The following is a 23,007-nucleotide window of genomic DNA, read 5'->3' as shown; positions in this document are numbered from 1 at the left end:
GCACCTATCAGACATTTATGGCATATACTATTGGTATACCATGATTGTCCCGGATGGGGATACCCCTTTAAGGGTTATTCAACACCAGGCAGGGCGACCAGGACAATTTCAGCATCATCAATGTCCCTGTAATTAATAAATATCATCATCGTCAAATATGAATGTAGATCAAATGTTTGTGTTTAGTTGCACAGGATTCACATTTACAACTATTTTCTTGCTCTGCTGCATCTAAAATATAAGATTGAAGCAACTTTGCTAATAGTTTTGATGAAAAACCTCATACCGTATAGTGTGTAGAGCTCCTAGGCAGATCTATTTGTCTCCATGGTTACAGACTACAAAGAAATGATGTGTAGTCTGATCTTGCAGTCATACTGCCTTCCGGCCTTTATCTCTTACTAACGCGCCAAATGTATGTAACCAAAAGTTGGGGGTCTATGGATGACGACACAGAGCTTCTTCGCGGTCTGTCACTGTGGAGACATATAGTTCTGCATAGGAGCTGTGTACACAGTACAGTAGGAGGAATTTGGTCACGGCTATTTGCAAAGTTGCTAGATTTTTTTTTAGATGCTTTGGAACAATACAAAAAACAGTTGGGTAGGGTGAGTAGGACCATGTCCGACTATTAATCTTCTATTACCCTCTCTAACTTTTTTCAGCCCTCCGACTTGTTTGAAATGATTGAGAAAATGCAGGTAAGGAGAAGGTCAGGGAATGACGCCTCTGGTTCTGATCTTAGCGGCACAGAAAGGGGACAACTTCGTAGAAAGGCAAAGGGGAAGGCTAGAACATGCCCTACAATTATGATCGGTGCAGGCCTGGCCCTTAGAACCCCAACAAACCCACAAAGCAAGTGAGCACATCTACATTCATGTGAATGGGGCTGTACTGTAGTTCCCTGCTGAGCTGGTGACGGCCAGAGTCACTCTGCAGTGTATTAAATGGTATGAAATATTACACTGTGACCACTTCTTTTATAATCAAAGACGTCTCCACCATTAAATGACTGACAATGTCACGTAAATGGTATGTGATCTTCTGGGATGCTGTACGGTTCTGTTGCATGATGGATACCACCACTGCACAGCACACCCTAGTAATAATGCTCCCCCAGAGTGCCCCCATTAGTAATGGTGCCTCAATAGTAATAGTGCTACCCCAGAGTGTCCCCATTAATAATAGTACCCCAATCGCAATAATAGTCACCCAGAGTGCACTCATTAGTAATTGTGTCCTAATAATAATGATCCCCCAGAGTGCCTCTATTAGTGATAGTGCCCCAATAGTAATAATGCTACCCCAGAATGCCCCCATAAGTAATAGTGTTCTAATAGTAATAATGGTTCCCAGGGTTCCCCCATTAGTAATAGTACCCAAATAGTAATAATGCTACCCCAGAATTCCCCTATAAGTAATAGTGTTCCAATAGTAATAATGGTTCCCCAAAGTTCCCCCATTAGTAATAGTGTCCCTATAGTAATAATGCTCCCCCAGAGTGCCTCTATTAGTAATAGTGCTCAATAGTAATAATACTATCCCTGAGTGCCCCCATTAGTAATAGTGTACCAATAGTAATAATGCTCCCCTAGAGTGCTCTCATTAGTAAGAGTGACACAGAAGTAATAATGCTACCCCCGAGTAGCCTCATTAGAAATAGTGCCCAATAGTAATAATGCTACCCCAGAGTGCCCCCATTAGTAATAGTGCCCCAAATGGTAATGATTCTACTCCAGAGTGGCCCCATTAGTAATACTACCCCAATAGTAATAGTGCTACCCCAGAGTGCCTCCATTAATAATAGTGTTCGAAAAGTAATAATAGTCCCCCCCGACTTCCCCCATTAGTAATAGTCTCCCAATAGTAATAATGCTCTTCCTGAGTGCCCTTATTAGTAATAGTGCCCCAATAGTAATAATGGTTCCCCAGAGTGCGCCCATTAGTAATATTGTACCAATAGTAATAATGCTCCCCCAGAGTGCCCGTATTAGTAATAGTTCCCCAATAATAATAATGCTCCTCCAGAGTGCCCCAACACAAATAATGCTTTTCCAGAGTGCCCCTATTAATAATAGTGCCTCCATAGTGTTAATGCTCCCCCAGAGTGACCCAATAGTAATAATGTTCCTCCAGAGTGCCCACATTGGTAATAGTGGCCCAAAAGGTTCCCAAGATTAAGAGTGCTCCCTCATAGTATGCTTTCCCATAGTACCCCATTTTAGTATTAATACTTCACTAGAGTGCCCCAATTGGTAACAGTGCTCCTCCATAGTAATAATGTCCCTCCACAGTGCCCAAACTACAAAAAAAAGACAATACTCCCTTACTCCACTCCATGCTGCCATCTGTGGTGCAGGTCACTGGCCTAACCCAGCGCAGGTGGCGGTAATGACCTCAGAGCGCTGTCTGTGTCTCCATAGACTAGTCCTAAAGTGCCTGTGGCTTATGAGGCTGAATAGCGGGGCCGGACGCCATACTTCTATTCATTTATTTATTTTCCCCCTTGCTATCTATATACAGTAATTAATCTACGTGTTTATATGTCGGCCTTAATTGCTTCCCGCACGGCGTGATCTCCCCACAGGAAACCCAGTCAAATGTCATTAACTAATTAAAGTAAATAAAGCCAATTACTGGACATAACCGGGATCTATAGATGGTTATTAATTATGAATGTGATGATTGAGCAGGCCCGCCAGGAGGAGGTGACCTATACATGAAATGGGGCTCTTACACATCTAGTCTCATTGGTTATCCAGATTGTAGGCCACCATCCTACTGATTTCCTTCCATCCCCTGACTGGCACCTTGCAGAACTTTTCAATTACTTTATTATAGAGTTGGTATGTTGTTTTTGTTCTCGAAAAATGGTGTTCCTCAAAAAATCTCTCTAAAGGTGGGGACTTCCTCTATGTACTCAACCCCCACATGGTGATAGCCCGGTGTAGTGGTTTTATGTAGACCATCTTGGCCTGTCCTATGATAACCACAGGTCATGATGTATTGGAATACATGAGTTTTGTGAACTTTTTGGTGCACATCTTGTAGTCATTCTTCCACTTGTCTTCTTGCACGTTGCTTTTTTATGTGTTGAATCTGTTGATGTTTATATATTCTGTATGGTTACCTCAGTGCAGCCGCCTGGAGGATCAGCGCTGCGTCCTGCCCTCCTCTCTAAAGGTCAGTCATCCATCTACATGTCCAACATTGGAGCTCAGGAAATGACATTTTCATGTTTTATTTAAAAATATTCATTTTCTATTCTGCTAATTTAAGACCTTTAAGGGGCAGTACACATATTCTCTCTATGGTCAACCTCAGTATAGGATGGGTGGGCATAGGTAAAAGCTGGAGCTTCACCTTCATTGGTCTCTATATGCAACAACAATTGCTTCTAAATTGGTGGGATTGGCTGACTATCTAATATCTATGAGGGGCTCCTAACTCTCTACCAATTGCAGACGTTGAGGGATGGATTATGACATTTCCAACCCTTGAAGAGGGGTCTGGTAGCACCTTATTTCTATCTTCCATTGCAAACATGGCCAATTTTAGTAGAGTTGTGAGGAATGGCTAATTTGCCCAACAGCTATGTAAAGTGTATGGACAACTTAAAATCAGATTTTATCATTTTCAAAGCGATCACAAAGAAACCCAAAACCCAGATCTTAAGAAGTAATGGGCTCCAATGTCACTCCTAATGTTAATGTTCATGAGATCACCATAAGGCAAACGTATAACAAAAATAAAGCAAGCAGAAAGGGAAAATTTTGATAAAGACTAGGGATGAGCGAACCCGAACTGTATAGTTCGGGTTCGTACCGAATTTTGGGGTGTCCGTGACACGGACCCGAACCCGGACATTTTCGTAAAAGTCCGGGTTCGGGTTCGGTGTTCGTGGCTTTCTTGGCGCTTTTTGAAAGGCTGCAAAGCAGCCAATCAACACGCGTCATACTACTTGCCCCAAGAGGCCGTCACAGCCATGCCTACTATTGGCATGGCTGTGATTGGCCAGTGCAGCATGTGACCCAGCCTCTATTTAAGCTGGAGTCACATAGCGCCGCACGTCACTCTGCTCTGATCAGTGTAGGGAGAGGTTGCAGCTGCGACGTTAGGGCGAGATTAGGCAGTGATTAACTCCTCCAAAAGACTTAATTCAGTGATCGATCTGCAGCTGTGGATGATTGAACTGCTGCTATTCAATTGCTCACTGTTTTTAGGCTGCCCAGAGCGTTTTTCATTCACTTTTTTCTGAGGTGATCGGCGGCCATTTTGTGTCTTGTGGTGCGCCAGCACAAGCTGCCACCAAGTACATTTAACCCTCAATAGTGTGGTGGTTTTTTGGCTATATCCTACATCAGGGTGAAGCTGTCACACCAAGTGCATTTAACCATCAATAGTGTGGTTATTTTTTGGCCATATACTACATCAGGGGCAAGCTGAGCCTGTCACCAAGTGCATTTAACCCTCAATAGTGTGGTTGTTTTTTGGCTATATCCTACATCAGGGTGAAGCTGTCACACCAAGTGCATTTAACCATCAATAGTGTGGTTATTTTTTGGCCATATACTACATCAGGGGCAAGCTGTCACCAAGTGCATTTAACCCTCAATAGTGTGGTTGTTTTTTGGCTATATCCTACATCAGGGTCAAGCTGTCACACCAAGTGCATTTAACCCTCAATAGTGTGGTTGTTTTTTGGCTATATCCTACATCAGGGGCAAGCTGTCACACCAAGTGCATTTAACCATCAATAGTGTGGTTATTTTTTGGCTATATCCTACATCAGGGTGAAGCTGTCACACCAAGTGCATTTAACCATCAATAGTGTGGTTATTTTTTGGCCATATTCCAGTCTAATTCTGACTGTAAACGTACACCTGTCACCCAGCGCCTAAATAATAGGCCTCAAATTTATAGTCAGCTAAATCTGTGGTTATTGCTGTGGCTGGGCAAGTTATTTAGTGTCCGTCAAAGCACAGTTTTTGTTCTGGGTTGAAATACAATTCCCAATTTAGCAATTCTCTAAATTAGTGGTTTCTGCTGTATCAGGCCTACTTTAAATCCATCCCTAAAAGGGTATATTAGATTCAAGGTGCTGATAGGGTCATTCTCAATAACTTCACACACACACGCTACTGTGCATATCCCAGTCTAATTCTGTCCGTAAACGTACACCTGTCACCCAGCGCCTAAATAATAGGCCTCAAATTTATAGTCAGCTAAATCTGTGGTTATTGCTGTAGCTGGTCAAGTTATTTAGTGTCCGTCAAAGCACAGTTTTTGTTCTGGGTTAAAATCCAATTCCCAATTTAGCAATTTCCTAATTTAGTGGTTTCTGCTGTATCAGAGCTATTTGAAATCTATCCCTAAAAGGGTATATAAGATTCAAGGTGCACATTGGGTCATTCAGAATAACTTCACACACACCCGCTACTGTGCATTTCCAAGTCTAATTCTGTCAGTAAACGTATTTGAGGCCTAAATAATAGGCCTCAAATTTATAGTCAGCTAAATCTGTGGTTACTGCTGTGCCTGTATTAGTGTAATACGGTACCTAAATAGATAGCCAGATAGTGTTAGGTGTCTGTAAAAAAAGGCCTGAATTTAAATTCAATACATTGGGCCAAATAATATTTTTGTTGTTGTGGTGAACGATAACAATGAGGAAAACATCTAGTAAAGGACGCGGACATGGTCGTGGTGGTGTTAGTGGACCCTCTGGTGCTGGGAGAGGACGTGGCCGTTCTGCCACATCCACACGTCCTAGTGAACCAACTACCTCAGGTCCCAGTAGCCGCCATAATTTACAGCGATATTTGGTGGGGCCCAATGCTGTTCTAAGGATGGTAAGGCCTGAGCAGGTACAGGCATTAGTCAATTGGGTGGCCGACAGTGGATCCAGCACGTTCACATTATCTCCCACCCAGTCTTCTGCAGAAAGCGCACAGATGGCGCCTGAAAACCAACCCCATCAGTCTGTCACGTCACCCCCATGCATACCAGGGAAACTGTCTCAGCCTCAAGTTATGCAGCAGTCTCTTATGCTGTTTGAAGACTCCGCTGGCAGGGTTTCCCAAGGGCATCCACCTAGCCCTTCCCCAGCGGTGAAAGACATAGAATGCACTGACGCACAACCACTTATGTTTCCTGATGATGAGGACATGGGAATACCACCTCAGCATGTCTCTGATGATGACGAAACACAGGTGCCAACTGCTGCGTCTTTCTGCAGTGTGCAGACTGAACAGGAGGTCAGGGATCAAGACTGGGTGGAAGACGATGCAGGGGACGATGAGGTCCTAGACCCCACATGGAATGGAGGTCGTGCCACTGACTTTCACAGTTCGGAGGAAGAGGCAGTGGTGAGACCGAGCCAACAGCGTAGCAAAAGAGGGAGCAGTGGGCAAAAGCAGAACACCCGCCGCCAAGAGACTCTGCCTGCTACTGACCGCCGCCATCTGGGACCGAGCACCCCAAAGGCAGCTTCAAGGAGTTCCCTGGCATGGCACTTCTTCAAACAATGTGCTGACGACAAGACCCGAGTGGTTTGTACGCTATGCCATCAGAGCCTGAAGCGAGGCATTAACGTTCTGAACCTGAGCACAACCTGCATGACCAGGCACCTGCATGCAAAGCATGAACTGCAGTGGAGTAAACACCTTAAAAACAAGGAAGTCACTCAGGCTCCCCCTGCTACCTCTTCTGCTGCTGCCGCCTCAGCCTCTTCTGCTGCTGCCGCCTCGGCCTCTTCCTCCGCCTCTGGAGGAACGTTGGTACCTGCCGCCCAGCAAACAGGGGATGTACCACCAACACCACCACCTCCGTCACCAAGCATCTCAACCATGTCACACGCCAGCGTTCAGCTCTCCATCTCACAAACATTTGAGAGCAAGCGTAAATTCCCACCTAGCCACCCTCGATCCCTGGCCCTGAATGGCAGCATTTCTAAACTACTGGCCTATGAAATGCTGTCATTTAGGCTGGTGGACACAGACAGCTTCAAACAGCTCATATCGCTTGCTGTCCCACAGTATGTTGTTCCTAGCCGGCACTACTTCTCCAAGAGAGCCGTGCCTTCCCTGCACAACCAAGTATCCGATAAAATCAAGTGTGCACTGCGCAACGCCATCTGTGGCAAGGTCCACCTAACCACAGATACGTGGACCAGTAAGCACGGCCAGGGATGCTATATCTCCCTAACTGCACACTGGGTAAATGTAGTGACAGCTGGACCCCAGGCGGAGAGCTGTTTGGCGCACGTCCTTCCGCCGCCAAGGATCGCAGGGCAACATTCTTTGCCTCCTGTTGCCACCTCCTCCAACTCAGCTTCCTCCTCCTCTTCTTCCACCTGCTCATCCAGTCAGCCACACACCTTCACCACCAACTTCAGCACAGACCGGGGTAAACGTCATGTCAGAGCTGCTGCATAAAGTGCGGGCCGTCTGTTCGCGCTTCCGGCGTTCACATCCTGCCGCTGCTCGCCTGTCTGCGCTACAGCGTAACTTCGGCCTTCCAGCTCACCGCCTCATATGCGACGTGCCCACCAGGTGGAACTCCACCTTGCACATGCTGGACAGACTGTGCGAGCAGCAGCAGGCCATAGTGTAGTTTCAGCTGCAGCACGCACGGGTCAGTCGCACTGCGGAACAGCACCACTTCACCACCAATGACTGGGCCTCCATGCGAGACCTGTGTGCCCTGTTGCGCTGTTTCGAGTACTCCACCAACATGGCCAGTGGCGATGATGCCGTTATCAGCGTTACAATACCACTTCTATGTCTCCTTGAGAAAACACTTAGGGCGATGATGGAAGAGGAGGTGGCCCAGGAGGAGGAGGAGGAGGAAGAGGGGTCATTTTTAGCACTTTCAGGCCAGTCTCTTAGAAGTGACTCAGAGGGAGGTTTTTTGCAACAGCAGAGGCCAGGTACAAATGTGGCCAGCCAGGGCCCACTACTGGAGGACGAGGAGGACGAGGATGAGGAGGAGGTGGAGGAGGATGAGGATGAAGCATGGTCACAGCGGGGTGGCACCCAACGCAGCTCGGGCCCATCACTGGTGCGTGGCTGGGGGGAAACGCAGGACAATGACGATACGCCTCCCACAGAGGACAGCTTGTCCTTACCCCTGGGCAGCCTGGCACACATGAGCGACTACATGCTGCAGTGCCTGCGCAACGACAGCAGAGTTGCCAACATTTTAACGTGTGCGGACTTCTGGGTTGCCACCCTGCTGGATCCACGGTACAAAGACAATGTGCCCACCTTACTTCCTGCACTGGAGCGTGATAGGAAGATGCGCGAGTACAAGCACACGTTGGTAGACGCGCTACTGAGAGCATTCCCAAATGTCACAGGGGAACAAGTGGAAGCCCAAGGCCAAGGCAGAGGAGGAGCAAGAGGTCGCCAAGGCAGCTGTGTCACGGCCAGCTCCTCTGAGGGCAGGGTTAGCATGGCAGAGATGTGGAAAAGTTTTGTCAACATGCCACAGCTAACTGCACCACCACCTGATACGCAACGTGTTAGCAGGAGGCAACATTTCACTAACATGGTGGAACAGTACGTGTGCACACCCCTCCACGTACTGACTGATGGTTCGGCCCCATTCAACTTCTGGGTCTCTAAATTGTCCACGTGGCCAGAGCTAGCCTTTTATGCCTTGGAGGTGCTGGCCTGCCCGGCAGCCAGCGTTTTGTCTGAACGTGTATTCAGCACGGCAGGGGGCGTCATTACAGACAAACGCAGCCGCCTGTCTACAGCCAATGTGGACAAGCTGACGTTCATAAAAATGAACCAGGCGTGGATCCCACAGGACCTGTCCATCCCTTGTGCAGATTAGACATTAACTACCTCCCCTTAACCATATATTATTGGACTCCAGGGCACTTCCTCATTCAATCCTATTTTTATTTTCATTTTACCATTATATTGCGAGGCAACCCAAAGTTGAATGAACCTCTCCTCTGTCTGGGTGCCGGGGCCTAAATATATGACAATGGACTGTTCCAATGTTGGGTGACGTGAAGCCTGATTCTCTGCTATGACATGCAGACTGATTCTCTGCTGACATGAAGCCAGATTCTCTGTTACGGGACCTCTCTCCTCTGCCTGGGTGCCTGGGCCTAAATATATGACAATGGACTGTTACAGTGGTGGCTGACGTGAAGCCTGATTCTCTGCTATGACATGCAGACTGATTCTCTGCTGACATGAAGCCAGATTCTCTGTTACGGGACCTCTCTCCTCTGCCTGGGTGCCTGGGCCTAAATATATGACAATGGACTGTTACAGTGGTGGCTGACGTGAAGCCTGATTCTATGCTATGACATGCAGACTGATTCTCTGCTGACATGAAGCCAGATTCTCTGTTACGGGACCTCTCTCCTCTGCCTGGGTGCCTGGGCCTAAATATATGACAATGGACTGTTACAGTGGTGGGTGACGTGAAGCATGATTCTCTGCTATGATATGAAGACTGATTCTCTGGTGATATGAAGCCAGATTCTCTGTTACGGGACCTCTCTCCTCTGCCTGGGTGCCGGGGCCTAAATATCTGACAATGGACTGTTCCAATGTTGGGTGACGTGAAGCATAATTCTCTGCTATGATATGAAGACTGATTCTCTGCTGACATGAAGCCAGATTCTCTGTTACGGGACCTCTCTCCTCTGCCTGGTTGCCTGGGCCTAAATATCTGACAATAGACTGTTCCAGTGTTGGGTGACGTAAAGCATGATTCTCTGCTATGACATGAAGACTGATTCTCTGCTGACATGAAGCCAGATTCTCTGTTATGGGACCTCTCTCCTCTGCCTGGGTGCCTGGGCCTAAATATATGACAATGGACTGTTCCAATGTTGGGTGACGTGAAGCATGATTCTCCGCTATGACATGAAGACTGATTCTCTGCTGACATGAAGCCAGATTCTCTGTTACGGGACCTTTCTCCTCTGCCTGGGTGCCGGGGCCTAAATTTATGACAATGGACTGTTCCAATGTTGGGTGACGTGAAGCATGATTCTCTGCTATGATATGAAGACTGATTCTCTGCTGACATGAAGCCAGATTCTCTGTTACGGGACCTCTCTCCTCTGCCTGGGTGCCGGGGCCTAAATTTATGACAATGGACTGTTACAGTGCTGGGTGATGTGAAGCCAGATTCTCTTCTATGGGACCTCTCTCCAATTGATATTGGTTAATTTTTATTTATTTTATTTTTATTTTTATTAATTTCCCTATCCACATTTGTTTGCAGGGGATTTACCTACATGTTGCTGCCTTTTGCAGCCCTCTAGCCCTTTCCTGGGCTGTTTTACAGCCTTTTTAGTGCCGAAAAGTTCGGGTCCCCATTGACTTTAATGGGGTTCGGGTTCGGGACGTAGTTCGGATCGGGTTCGGATCCCGAACCCGAACATTTCCGGGAAGTTCGGCCGAACTTCTCGAACCCGAACATCCAGGTGTTCGCTCAACACTAATAAAGACCATTCGATTGAGTTCTCCCAAAATTTCCATTGATAGCCCATCCTTAGTATATGCCATTGATGATTCATGGGTGAAGGTTCCATTCTAGAGATCCCCAATTGATCAGAAGAATACAGACAGTCTTGACACTTGAGAACTATAGCCCCATCATTTTCAATGGTTTGATGGGTGGAAGTTTAGGTCCTCTGAACACCTTTATCCCCACCCCACCCTATTAGCAGAATTAAAAAGCTTCAAGACTTGAATACCACAACCCGTCGTCTTTGTACCAGGCATTGGGGCACAGTGCTCTACTTGATAAACATGTAATGATTAGTGTTGGTCGAGCACCAAAGTGCTCGGGTGCTCGAGTAGAACACCTGGGGATGCTCAGGTAGTTCAGGTAGTGGGACTCCTACACTCATAAAGTCTATGCACTAAGTGAAAGGGCTGCCAAAAATTACAAGGAACCGGCACTCCAATACACCCTTTATTACACATAAAAGAGGGCATCATACACACCCTTGAAAAGTTATGATTGCTGGCCTGCTGGTGACCCTCAAAAATATTAGGAGCAAGGGCCTGCTGGTGACCCTCAAAAATGTTAGGAGCAAGGGCCTGCTGGTGACCCTCTAAAACATTAGGGGCAAGAGCCTGCTGCCGAGCTGACCATCTAAAACACATTTTGTGGGTGAGGGCTTGCTGCCGAGCTGACCTTCTAAAACATTATGGTTGCGGGCCTGCTGCTGAGCTGACTATCTAAAACATTATGGTTGAGGGCCTGCTGCTGAGCTTACCCTCTAAAACATTATAGTTGAGGGCCTGCTGGTTACCTTTACAAACATTATGGGTAAGGGTCTGCTGGTGACTCTAAAGCATTATGGGTGAGGGCCTGCTGGTGACCCTCTAAAACATTATGGTTGAGGGCCTGATGTTCACCCTCAAAAACATTATGGGTGAGGGTCTGCTGGTGACTCTCTAAAACATTATGGGTGAGGGCCCGCTGCTGAGCTGACCCTCTAAAACATTAGAAGCGAGGGCAGTCTAATAAGCATGTTGATATGATGGAGGAGAAGGAGGACGAGAAAAGGGAGATTGAACCATATACCCTTTTTAGTGGTGGAAGGGGTCCATGGGAATACAGTGTATTCAATACACCATAAAAGCCACATTTAGAGTGCCCTTATGTTCAGCCGCTTTCCTCTGGTGGAGTAGAGAAGTCAGGGGCAATTCAGGCCTTGTTCATTTTTATAAGATTTAACCTGTCAGCATTTTCAGTTGACAGGCAGATGCGCTTATCAGTCATTATGCCCCCAGCAGCAGTAAATACCCGCTCTGACAAAACGCTGGTGGTGGGGCAGGCCAGTATATCCAAGGCATAGAGCTCCAGTTCGTGCCACATGTCCAGCTTAAACACCTAATAGTTGTAAGGCACAGAGGGATCATTGAGGTTGCTGACACGGTCTGTTACGTACTCCTTTGCCATCTTCCAAAATTTTCCCTCCTTGTGACACTAGGCCGCGCATCAGGGCGAGGGTGTTAGCGGGGTGTCATAAATCTGTCCCAGGCCTTGAAGAGTGTTGCCCTGCCTCTGTTGGAACTACTGTGTGTTACCCTCGTCTCCCCTCCTTGGTTGGCCAAGGAACTACGTACTCTGCCTCCAGCGTTGTCAGCTGGAAATTTGTGGAGCAATTTTTCCACAAGGACCTTCTGGTATTGCATTTTGCTCGTCCTCTCCACCACAGGAATGAGAGATGAGAAGTTCTCTTTGTAGCGGGGGTCGAGAAGGGTGAACAACCAGTAATCGGTGTTGGCCAAAATGCGTACAACGCGTGGGTCACAGGAAAGGCAGCCTAATAAAAAGTCAGCCATGTGTGCCAGATTCCAAACAGACAAGACTTCGCTATCCTCATCAGGAGGATGACTCTCAATCTCCTCATCCTCTTTCTCTTCTATCCATTAACGCTGCACAGATGGAATAAAACTTCCATGGGTACTACCCTCTGTAGTGGAGGCAACCGTATCCTGCTCCTCCTCATCATCATCCAATTCGCGCTGAGAAGATGAACTGAGGGTGGTCTTGCTATCACCCTGTGATTTCCATTTCCACCTCTTCCACATGCAAAGCGTCGTCCTTAATTGTGAGAAGCGAGCGTTTCAGTAGACACAGAAGTGGGATGGTTACGCTGATAATAGCGTTATCGCTGCTCACCATCTGTGTTGATTCCTCAAAGTTGTGTAAAACCTCACAGAGGTCAGACATCCATGCCCACTCGTCGCTTGTGATGAGCGGAAGCTGACTGGAAAGGTGACGACCATGTTGAAGCTGGCATTCCACTACTGCCCTCTGCTGCTCAAAAAGCCTGGCCAACATGTGGAACGTGGAGTTCCAGCTCGTGCTCACGTCACACAACAGTCGGTGAGCTGGCAATTGCAAGCGCTGCTGCAGCGTTGCCAGACCGGCATAAGCTGTCGATGACTTGCGGAAATGGGCACACACGCAGCGCACCTTCACCAGTAGCTCAGGCAAATTGGGGTAGGTTTTGAGAAACCGATAAACCACTAGGTTGAAGACGTGGGCTAGGCATGGTATGTGTGTGAGCTTGCCGAGCTCCAAAGCCGCCCCTAAGTTACGGCCATTATCAGACACAACCATGCCTGGTTCTAAGTTGAGTGGTGAGAGCCACAGCTCAGTCTGGTCCCTTATCCCCTGCCACAGCTCTGCGGCGGTGTGTTGTTTGTCACCTAAGCATATCAGTTTATGTACGGCCTGTTGCCGCTTTCCCATTGCAGTGCTACACTGCTTCAAGCTACTGACTGATGTCTGACTGGTGCTGAAAGATGATAATTCAGTGGTGGAAGTAGAGGAGGAGGCGGAGGAGGAGAAAGGGGGGTTGCAGCCACTAACAAAGGTGGCCGCTGAAACCCTGATGGAAGTAGGGCCCGCAATCCTTGGCATTGGTAGCACCTGTGCCATCCCAGGTTAAGACTCGCTCCTGGCCTCCACAACGTTCACCCAGTGTGCCGTCAGGGAAATGTAGTGTCCCTGGCCAAAAGCACTTGTCCATGTGTCAGTCGTTAAGGTGACCTTCCCAATAACTGCATTGGTCAAGGCACGGTGATGTTAAGGGACACATGCTGGTGTAAGGCTGGGACTGCACACCGTGAAAAATATTGGCAGCTGGGGACAGAGTACCGTGGGACAGCCGCTGCCATCAGGCTGCGGAAAGCCTCAGTGTCCACAAGCCTAAATGGCAATATTTCCAGGGCCAGCAAATTGAAAAAGTGCGCATTTAGTGCTATGGCCTGTGGGTGGCAGGCTGGGTATTTGCGCTTTCGTTCAAAGGCCTGGGTTATAGACATCTGTACACTGTGCTGGGACACAGAAGTGGATGTGCTAGCTGATGGTCCAGCACGTAACACAGGGGAAGATGAGGCAGTGGTGTGACCCGCAGACACTGGTTGTGGACCCAAGCTTTCGGACCACCTATAAGGGTACTTTGATGCCATGTGGAGGATCATGCTGTTGGTACTGCACAGGTTGCAAATGACAATTCTTTTATCGTCCGCAGTTTCCTCAAAAAAAGTGTCAGACTGTGGAACAGCTACCCCTTGGCAAGGTAGTTTGACGCAAGGGGGTGCTCTGGGGAACAGTTTGGTGTGGCCCGCCTTCTCCCTTTTGCCACCCTACTGCCTCTTCTAGCCTGTTGCGGTGCTGCAGGATCTTCCCCCTCTGTACTGCTGTCCTCGCTCGGCTTGCCACCTTCCCAGGTTTGGTCAGTGACTTCATCATCCAGCACCTCCTCTTCCACTTCCTCACTCTGGTCATCCTCCTGACTTGTTGACCTAACAAAAACCTCAGTTATTGACAACTATGTCTCATCCTCATCATGAACCTCTTGAGACGCAAATTGCGGTTGACTTATTGATAACTGTGTCTCTTCATCATCATCCACCTCGTGAAACACTAATTGCCGTTCCCCACCATCATCTTCTTCTGACTGTGGATGCTCCAGAGTTTGGGAGCATGCTCGCCCAACACTAGTAATGATGTGTCTCCGCGCCTAGAGCAACCATAGGATCGCATCCAGACAGAGATTCTTGCGGTCCTTGTAGTTGGATCCTAACCCATCACACGATTACTTTTGAACGATCCACTCAAACTCTAAACTGGTGTCCAATAGAAAACTTGCGGCAGACACTGAACTGGGACAATAGTCTAAGAAAGCCAACCAATAACTATCTCTAAAGCTTATATTACACAAGGCGATTATCGGCCAATCATTCCTAACAAGTTTTCGGAGGAATGCTTGTTAGCAATGATCCGGCAGTCTTATAGCACCACTGATTACCCGATGCTCATTCCATCAGTTAATCGGGATCTTTCAGCATGTTTAAAAACCTGCGTTTGTCGGCGGTAGATCGTGGTGTCTAATCATGATCTGCTGCCGGTAAACAACTAGACAGTATGGGGATGAGCGATGGCATAACGATCACTCCTCCCCATGCTGTGGAGGAGATCGCTGAATGTAATAGCAGTGGTCTACTCTGCTAGTGAGCAAGCGATCGCCAGGAAGGAACAGTACGTTCCCGACAATCGTCTGCAGAATCGGGCTGTGTAATACAGCCTTAAGTCAACAGTTGAGATTGACTAATAACTACCGTAATTGTTTGGTTGGGGTCATTGCCTCTCAAGGGTTACATCAAGGGGTTAATTTACTTTTTGCAGTGAACTGGGCTTTCGATGCTCTTAAAAGTATAATTTCATTAGGTCCTATTGATTAGTTACTGACTGACATGACATTTTTATCTCCATAGAGGAGAGAGGAGAAAACACATCCGGGAATTCAAGAAGTAAGTTCTACAAGATCACAAATGCTACATCTTCTGTTGGGTTTCATACCTTTGACTTGCTCATTCATCCCATACTTGTTGTATCACTGCATCTTACTTAACTTCACCTGACTTTTCTCTTAGGTGTTGAGAAGAGGTCATCCTTTGCCCCTCTTAATTGTGCCCCCACAAGGTGGGTACTGGATAGAGGGAACTAACCACTCTCTGCCCTCCCCTGAATCTGATCTTCTAGCTCCATATGACAGATTACGCATCCTTCAATCCGACCCGACGGCTCGTTTCTACAGAAAACACTTTTTGGGAAAGGTATGATAATATTATTGACGAACCAATAGTGATGGCGTTCCTAAGATTTCACATAGGTAAATTATTCCAAGGATGTTAGTGGTGGGATCCTGGCCAATGGGACTGTCAATGATTACAAGGATGAAGGGTCTATGGGGCTAAATAACCACTCTTGTCCAGACACTATATTGCATCTCAGGTCTATTGACTTGGGTCGTCTGACTCCAAGCCAAAATTAATCAACAGCTAGAATGTATCTGAAATAAAGAAAGAAGCCTACTCACCTATTCACCAGCTGCTCTGCTACATCTCTGAGGGTCCCGACCCCACTGCTTACAGTCCACTGTGGGCCATAAGTGATGACATCCTATTCGTGGTCATGTGCAGCCATTCACTGGCCTCAGTGGTAGTGTTTTCCCAAGTGGCACGTGACTACAGAGCCTATGCAGTCACGAGCTGCCAGTAAACGGCTGCATCGGTGCACATTACCACAGATGGGATGTCATCACTTCTGGTCCACAGGGGACTGGAAGCTACGGTATGGGGACAGGACCCTCAGTTCTACAACACACCCTCAGTTCTTTATTTATTTTAGACACATTCCTGCCCTTGATTAATTTTGGCTTGGGGTTCAACAACAACCCCCTCAAGTAACCTGGTGCTTGGTAGGACTGCTGGTCAAATTAAATTCTACTGGTCAGACTATTATTGGTGGATTTCATAAGGATCTACCCATTGACAAATTTTAGAAGACCCTATAAAATGTTTCATATTTCTGTAGATGAAGACCATTACAGCTCCCACAAGGGTCATCCTCCCATTTTCTAAGACTCATGGGGGTACATTGTGCCACTGCATAATTAGGTTAGGGCCACTTAAGTACCTGGAAATATTGAGCATGTGTGGAAGCGGTCATTACCCCTAATTGTTTTTTACCCAAAAAATTGATGTAACTAAAAAACTATTGAATATAACTTCATCACGGTAGAAGAAGACACAGAAGAGGAAAAATATTTGCTGAGTTATTAGGCCTTTAAAGGAATACTCTACGAAAAAATTATGTGCTGTCTATCTAGTGTGGGATCTGCATGGGCAGGAGCATGATTTCTATTTTTAGAAATCTTTAAATCCACTTGTCATGCTCCACCCCTTTAGATCCTGCACTAGACATAGCAGATTGTTTCTTTAATGGGCTCTTTATTTAGTCACTGAAATTTCCTTTAGGATACAAAAACTGAGTACATTTTTGTTTTACCCCTAGGAGCACCACAACTTCTGTGCTCAGGATCCACGTCTCGGGGCTGTTGTCCTGTCTGCAAAACTGGAGCAGAAAAGCGAGAGGCTACGACTTATACTGAGGTAAGAAGTTCGGCCGAAAAATATCGTACCCGAGTAGATTTATTCAATCACTAGTGTCATCCCTGGTTTATAGCAGGAATCATGGCGCCAGATCTCTTGAATGAAGGATGACTTAGGTCGTCTGTGACCAGTGAACCCCAATAGGACCTGATCTGGATTCCTTCTATGGTTTCTATTGTTTTAATGGCAAGAATAGTGCCGCATGAAGCTTTAATCTTGCAGGAAAAAGTGATAGAACCACCCCGCAGACCCTTATGTAAAGTCAGAGGGTAGAAGATAACACCTCCTCCTCTCCTGTCTAGTTGCCCCCTACTGGCTACTACTAATAAGGGGTAACTAGGAATATTTTTTGCAGACCAGGTAGGAAACATTTAACGATGCAAAATTAGGATCTACACATTTTACAAAATGTTACCAAATTGTGGATAACAATTTCCTTACACGTCCTCCATCCTGTGTTTTATGGCTAGGGCTTCACTGTGACTTTAGGTCATGCAACCATGGTGGTTGCCACGACTGTCACCTGACCACACTGGTAGCACGAGTGGCACAACAATTGCAAGAAATCTGATCCGATTTATTGCAACATACAAAGTTAGGCAAGAGATAGTAAAATTTACCAAAAAGGAAAACAGAAAACGTTTCTGTGCTGGAAGGTAGACGGTGGACTATGGAGTTATTAGGGACGGAGACAATTCTTCCTAATCTCTCATCTTTTTGTAGAACAAAAGCCGGTACCAAACATCAGCTGGTCAACATCTCTAGCTTTAGGCAGTTCCCGACCGCAGGACAGATGGCGCAGGTAACGTGACAACCATTCTCAATCCCATTACACAATTGTTTGTAAATCTATATAAAGCTTGATTCAATATAATATAGGGAAGAGTCCATTAACCCTTCACTGTAAATGAGCATGAATATAATGGCGTGAGAGATTAAAGGGGACCTCTCACCTCTCCCGACATGTCTACTATATTTGTACTATGGCCATCGCCTTAAAGAGGAGCTGTCTCTTCTCATGTCTGTTTTAGTAACTATTTGCATTCCCCATGTACTAACAATTCTGGAGCATCGATTCTTATCACTGTTTGTTGTGCCATCCTCTAATATTCCTGCTAGAAGTTACAAAGGAATTGCCAGCAAAAGTACTGTGATGTCACCAGCTGGGGGCTCTGCCAGTGTCAGACTGCGCAGGGACACCCCAAGAACTGGTAACACTCAGATGGGCATTTATTGGCAATTAATTAATAATTTTAGTAGGAATAATATAGGAACAACACACCGTAGAGTCATAAGAATTAATGCTCCAGATTTGTTATTGCATTTGCACTGCATGGCAACATTATTCCAGCACTTTATGAATTATTTGGGTTATAGTTTTATAGTGGTATTATTTGGGAACTACAGTATTTAGTGTAATTATTATTATATGTTGGTATTATTTATATCCTTTATTGCCATATTAGTTGAAGGCTATCTACACCTTTGGGGGCAATTATTGCATTGTACTTATTTTGAGCTAAAAATCATTTTTTAATTGGTCTTGGTATTAAAAATATGGAGCTTTTTCTTCTGTACATAACTGAGATGCTCTAGTAGCAGCCTCTGGATTTTCTCTCTTTTCCGTCAGTTGGGGAGCTGATGGGCTCCTTATCTCTGCTCTCTGACATTATAAACACTCACTATAGTTCAGATCTTATCTTACTGATAAGAATGTGGCTTAAAGGAGGTTGTCTCATCTCAGACAATGGGTGCATATTGCTAGGATATGCCCCCATTGTCTTATAGGTGCGGGTCCCACCACTGGGACCTGTAAATATATTGAGAACGGAGCTCCGAAAGTGGTAGAGGGCGCACTGCGCATGCGCAGCCGCCCTCCATTCATTTTCTACGGGGCTGCTGCAAATAGCCAAACGCTGGCTCAGCTATTTCCGTCATGTCCATAGAAGTGAATAGGAGCGGTGGCCGGTCATGCGTGGTGCGCTTCCATTCACTTCTATGGGGAGACCGCTTGGTGGTGGCCGGACCGGAGTCCTCCAGCCACCACTTTGCGGGGCTACGTTTCCTATAAAGGTGCACCTATAAGACAATAGGGGCATATCCTAGCGATATGCCCCCATTGTCTGAGATGAGACAACCCCTTTATATAAGTGTTTATCATCTCTTAGTAGTTTAGAGTAATGGTTTATTAGATGAAAGTACCGGTCACACAGCTAGAAAAACAGTTAACTCTTTGTGACAGAATGGCTCAATATTTTTAAAAAGGCCAATTGAAAATATGATTTTTAGCCAAAAACGAGTAAAAACAAATATTGCCTCCGAAGGTGTACATAGCCTTTAAGCACTCTATGGCAGTATTATTTTAGCTTTGTACAAGTATTAATTTTGTTCTGCATGATGCCATTTTTGACCTGTTGTGTTATCATTTGTTTAGTTTGTGACATGCGCAGACCGGAAAAAAGGTGAAAAAAATAAATGCCGGATCCGTTTTGCCGGAAGACACCGGAAAAACGGATCCGGCATTTCAATGCATTTTTTTGACTGATCAGGCATTTTTAAGACTGATCATGATCCTGATCAGTCTTACTAATGCCATCAGTTGTCATACGTTTTGCTTTTAATATATATATGAGGATAGGTCATCAGTATTACAATATAAAAAAAAATAATAATAAAATAATCCGTTTTTAACAGCCATAAAAAACGGATGCAAAACAGGCTGAAATGGTTTAAAAACGGCCCCGAAAAATTGACAGTGTGTCCGTTTTTTAATAACCGTCATTCGCATGTAGCCTTAGGCTCTGTAACAGACAGCTGGTGGCAGTGGAAGGGATTGGAGAAATCTCCAGGCGTATGTTTAACCCTTGCAAACATCAATGCTTTTAGTGGCACTGAAGGGGAATAGGAACAGAACAAAGGCCCAGCGCCGTCCTGTACGGATTTTACATTTTGTTACAGTTTTTATTAAATAAAATTAATAAAATATTTACAATGTACACATTACAGATTACCATTGATCAATGAAACACAGAAGATAAATGTAAAATGTCATTCAGGGAGAAGGAAGACTAAAAAACGAAAAAATGTGGCGTTAGAATCACTTTTTCTGCATTCCACTATAAATATGTAAAAAATGTGCTGCGCGGATTTACGTGCAGAAAATCCACGGTGTAATAAACAACCAGCAAAGAGCATTCGATTATACGGATCTCATCTACACTCGGCTTTTTTTTCTATGCGGAAATTGACCGGCCTTGTGGATTTAGAAATGCGCCGCAAGTCAATTGTTTTTGTGATTTTTTTTTTGGTGCAAATTTCACCCTTTTCAATAGAAGGGTGAAATCTGCGGCACCAAACACCACAAGTAATACATACGGTTTGTGGTGCGGATCTGATGCTGATTTTCTGTTTTGAAATCTACACTCGTGTGCAGGTGCCCTGAGAACTAAAAATTTTGAGGACGGCCATGTATTACAGAAGACGTGATTCAAGACTTTAAACATAATAAAACATAATATCCAATATTATTAGATTGCTTTATTTTTATAACTTTTTCACATTTTTCCTGCCTATATGGTGCTAATACTGCGCCATCTGGTGGCTCTACACTGTAATACGGTGTCAAACACTACTGTGCATTTTGTCTTACCACTGCGCCATCTGGTGGCTGAGCTGTGTAATACATTTTACTATTTGCTGTACGTTTATAATGATTTATAAAGCAAAAGACTGCGCTGATGATGATGAGGACTAGAGATAAGCGAACTTTTGGAAAATTCGATACAGTTACTTTAGCAAATTTTGGGTGCAATGACAGGAAGCTGCGATAGCACCGATCCCCATTATTGTACCCCTCAGCTGCCGCGTTCATATATGATCGCGGCATCGCATCTGAGAGTAATAATACAGTTTAAAATGAACAGAAATACATTTTTTAATCCTTCTTACCGCCTCCATTTGCTCGCGATGGGCCGGCCGCCGCCATCTTGCTTGAAGATCTTCGAGAAATTTCGAGTGGCCCGAGATGACATCGTCACGCCGTCGCCGTTGTAATGTCGTACGTCACCAAGCATGGGATTACGGCCAAAATCTTCAATCAAAATAGCAGCGGCCGGCCTAAAATAGGCCTTAACTCTTAGTGACGCATCGCCTAGCCTCCGGCAATGAATACTTTTTAGTAACGGGACCGTCCAGTTTACAAAAGTTTTTCAAACATCCAACTAGGGAATGGAGTTAATACAAAGGTGGGAGGAGGCGGGGTGCCGATTTAAAGGCTATGTACACCTTCGGAAGCAATTGTTGTTTATGATTGCATTTTACTCATTTGTGGCTAAAAATCATATTGTCAAATGGTCTTTATTAAAAAATATTGAGCCGTTCTGTCACAAAGGGTTAACTATTTTTCTAGCTGTGTGACTGGTACTTTCACTTTCACTTTGTGCCGGTCATCTAATAAGCCTTATCTCTAAACTACTGCAAGGTCATAAACACTTATTTAAACCACATTTTTATCAGTAAGATAAGTGCTGAGCTCTAATGAGTGTTTATAATGTCAGAGAGCAGATATAAGGAGCCCATCAACTCCTGGTCTGACGGCAAATCCTGAGGCTGCTACTACAGCATCTCAGCTCTGTACAGAAAAAAGGGCTCCATATTTTTCCTAAAGACCAATTGACAAAAAAAAAAAAAGATTTTTAGCTCAAAATGAGTACAGTGCAATAATAAAAACGATGCCCCCATAGGCGTACATATCCTTTAAGGATCTCATTTATTCTGCACGATCCATAAATTGCAGGCATATCCCTTGGATGAGACCAGTGCAATACATCATTGCTCCTGTCGTGGAGATGCAATAGAGTTAATAACGGATAGAGGCACACCATGTTTTAGGGACCGCTAACTAAGCATTTCCTTAGGTCTCCTGTTTTTGAGGGGGCCAATGATGGGAACCAGCTAAAGCCACCAAGTATTATTTCACGGTGTAGCAGGTCACTGCTGTGGGGCCCCTGGATTGAAGGAGTTGCGGCTGCATCCCTTTGGCTATAGGTACCTCCCCTTCCATTTCTCACACTGCACTAATGACTGACACTATACCACCAGGTCCGAGCGCTGTCCCTCACCCCCTGTGTCATCTCTCTTACTCCTCGCAGGTCTTATGTGAAGAATTGTCTGTGGAAAGGTTCTTCCCCGTCCTGCACATGAAGGTGAGGACACCATGCTGATTAGTGGTGATAACCCCTGAACTGTCCCATTCATATAATGGAGCTGACATATAACGGTACATGCTGGAGGAAAATTACACCTTATGTAAGTGAGCCCCTCTGCTGCCGACCAGGACAGTTCACAATATGGCACCTACTAGTGATTTCTAATGGCGGGATATAATTATGATTAGACAGAAGAAAAGTAATGGAAGAGGAATTACGGTGTAGAAAATGTAAGAGTCGGCCTCTGAGTAACAAGACTATAGTAAATCATCATTCTACATGAACTTACTGTAAAAAAAAAAAAATGCAGCAAATATCCAATAATAGGTGAGGGGTAATGTGCTAAATAATAACCACATTTATATTTTTATAAATGAAGACTAGTATTATAGTAGTTATATTCTTGTACGTAGGAGCAGTATTATAGTAGTTATATTCTTGTACATAGGGGCAGTATTATAGTAGATATATTCTTGTACATAGAAGCAGTATTATAGTAGTTATATTCTTGTACATAGGAGGCAGTATTATAGTAGTTATATTCTTGTACATAGGAGCAGTATTATAGTAGTTATATTCTTGTACATAGGAGCAGTATTATAGTAGTTATATTCTTGTACATAGGAGCAGTATTATAGTAGTTATATTCTTGTACATAGGAGCAGTATTATAGTAGTTATATTCTTGTACATAGGAGCAGTATTATAGTAGTTATATTCTTGTACATAGGAGCAGTATTATAGTAGTTATATTCTTGTACATAGGAGCAGTATTATAGTAGTTATATTCTTGTACATAGGAGCAGTATTATAGTAGTTATATTCTTGTACATAAGAGGC

At 45.2% G+C, this 23,007-nt stretch overlaps 1 protein-coding gene across 1 annotated transcript in view; it reads left to right on the top strand.

Annotated features, from left to right (window-relative positions):
- The window catches only part of LOC122942230 (rap1 GTPase-activating protein 1-like), a 53,830-nt gene that overhangs the window by 3,880 nt on the left and 26,943 nt on the right, over positions 1–23,007 (top strand). Inside the window, exons 4-9 of the mRNA XM_044299733.1 lie at positions 666–701; positions 15,282–15,317; positions 15,441–15,623; positions 16,864–16,961; positions 17,685–17,763; positions 22,112–22,165. Coding sequence (XP_044155668.1) covers positions 666–701; positions 15,282–15,317; positions 15,441–15,623; positions 16,864–16,961; positions 17,685–17,763; positions 22,112–22,165 — 486 coding nt within the window. The remainder of the gene's footprint in view (positions 1–665; positions 702–15,281; positions 15,318–15,440; positions 15,624–16,863; positions 16,962–17,684; positions 17,764–22,111; positions 22,166–23,007) is intronic.

Source organism: Bufo gargarizans, chromosome 6 (genome assembly GCF_014858855.1).
Source record: "Bufo gargarizans isolate SCDJY-AF-19 chromosome 6, ASM1485885v1, whole genome shotgun sequence".
Lineage (NCBI taxonomy): Eukaryota > Metazoa > Chordata > Amphibia > Anura > Bufonidae > Bufo > Bufo gargarizans.
The sequence above is the reverse complement of the archived record's forward strand: the minus strand, read 5'-3'. Positions and strand labels throughout refer to the sequence as shown.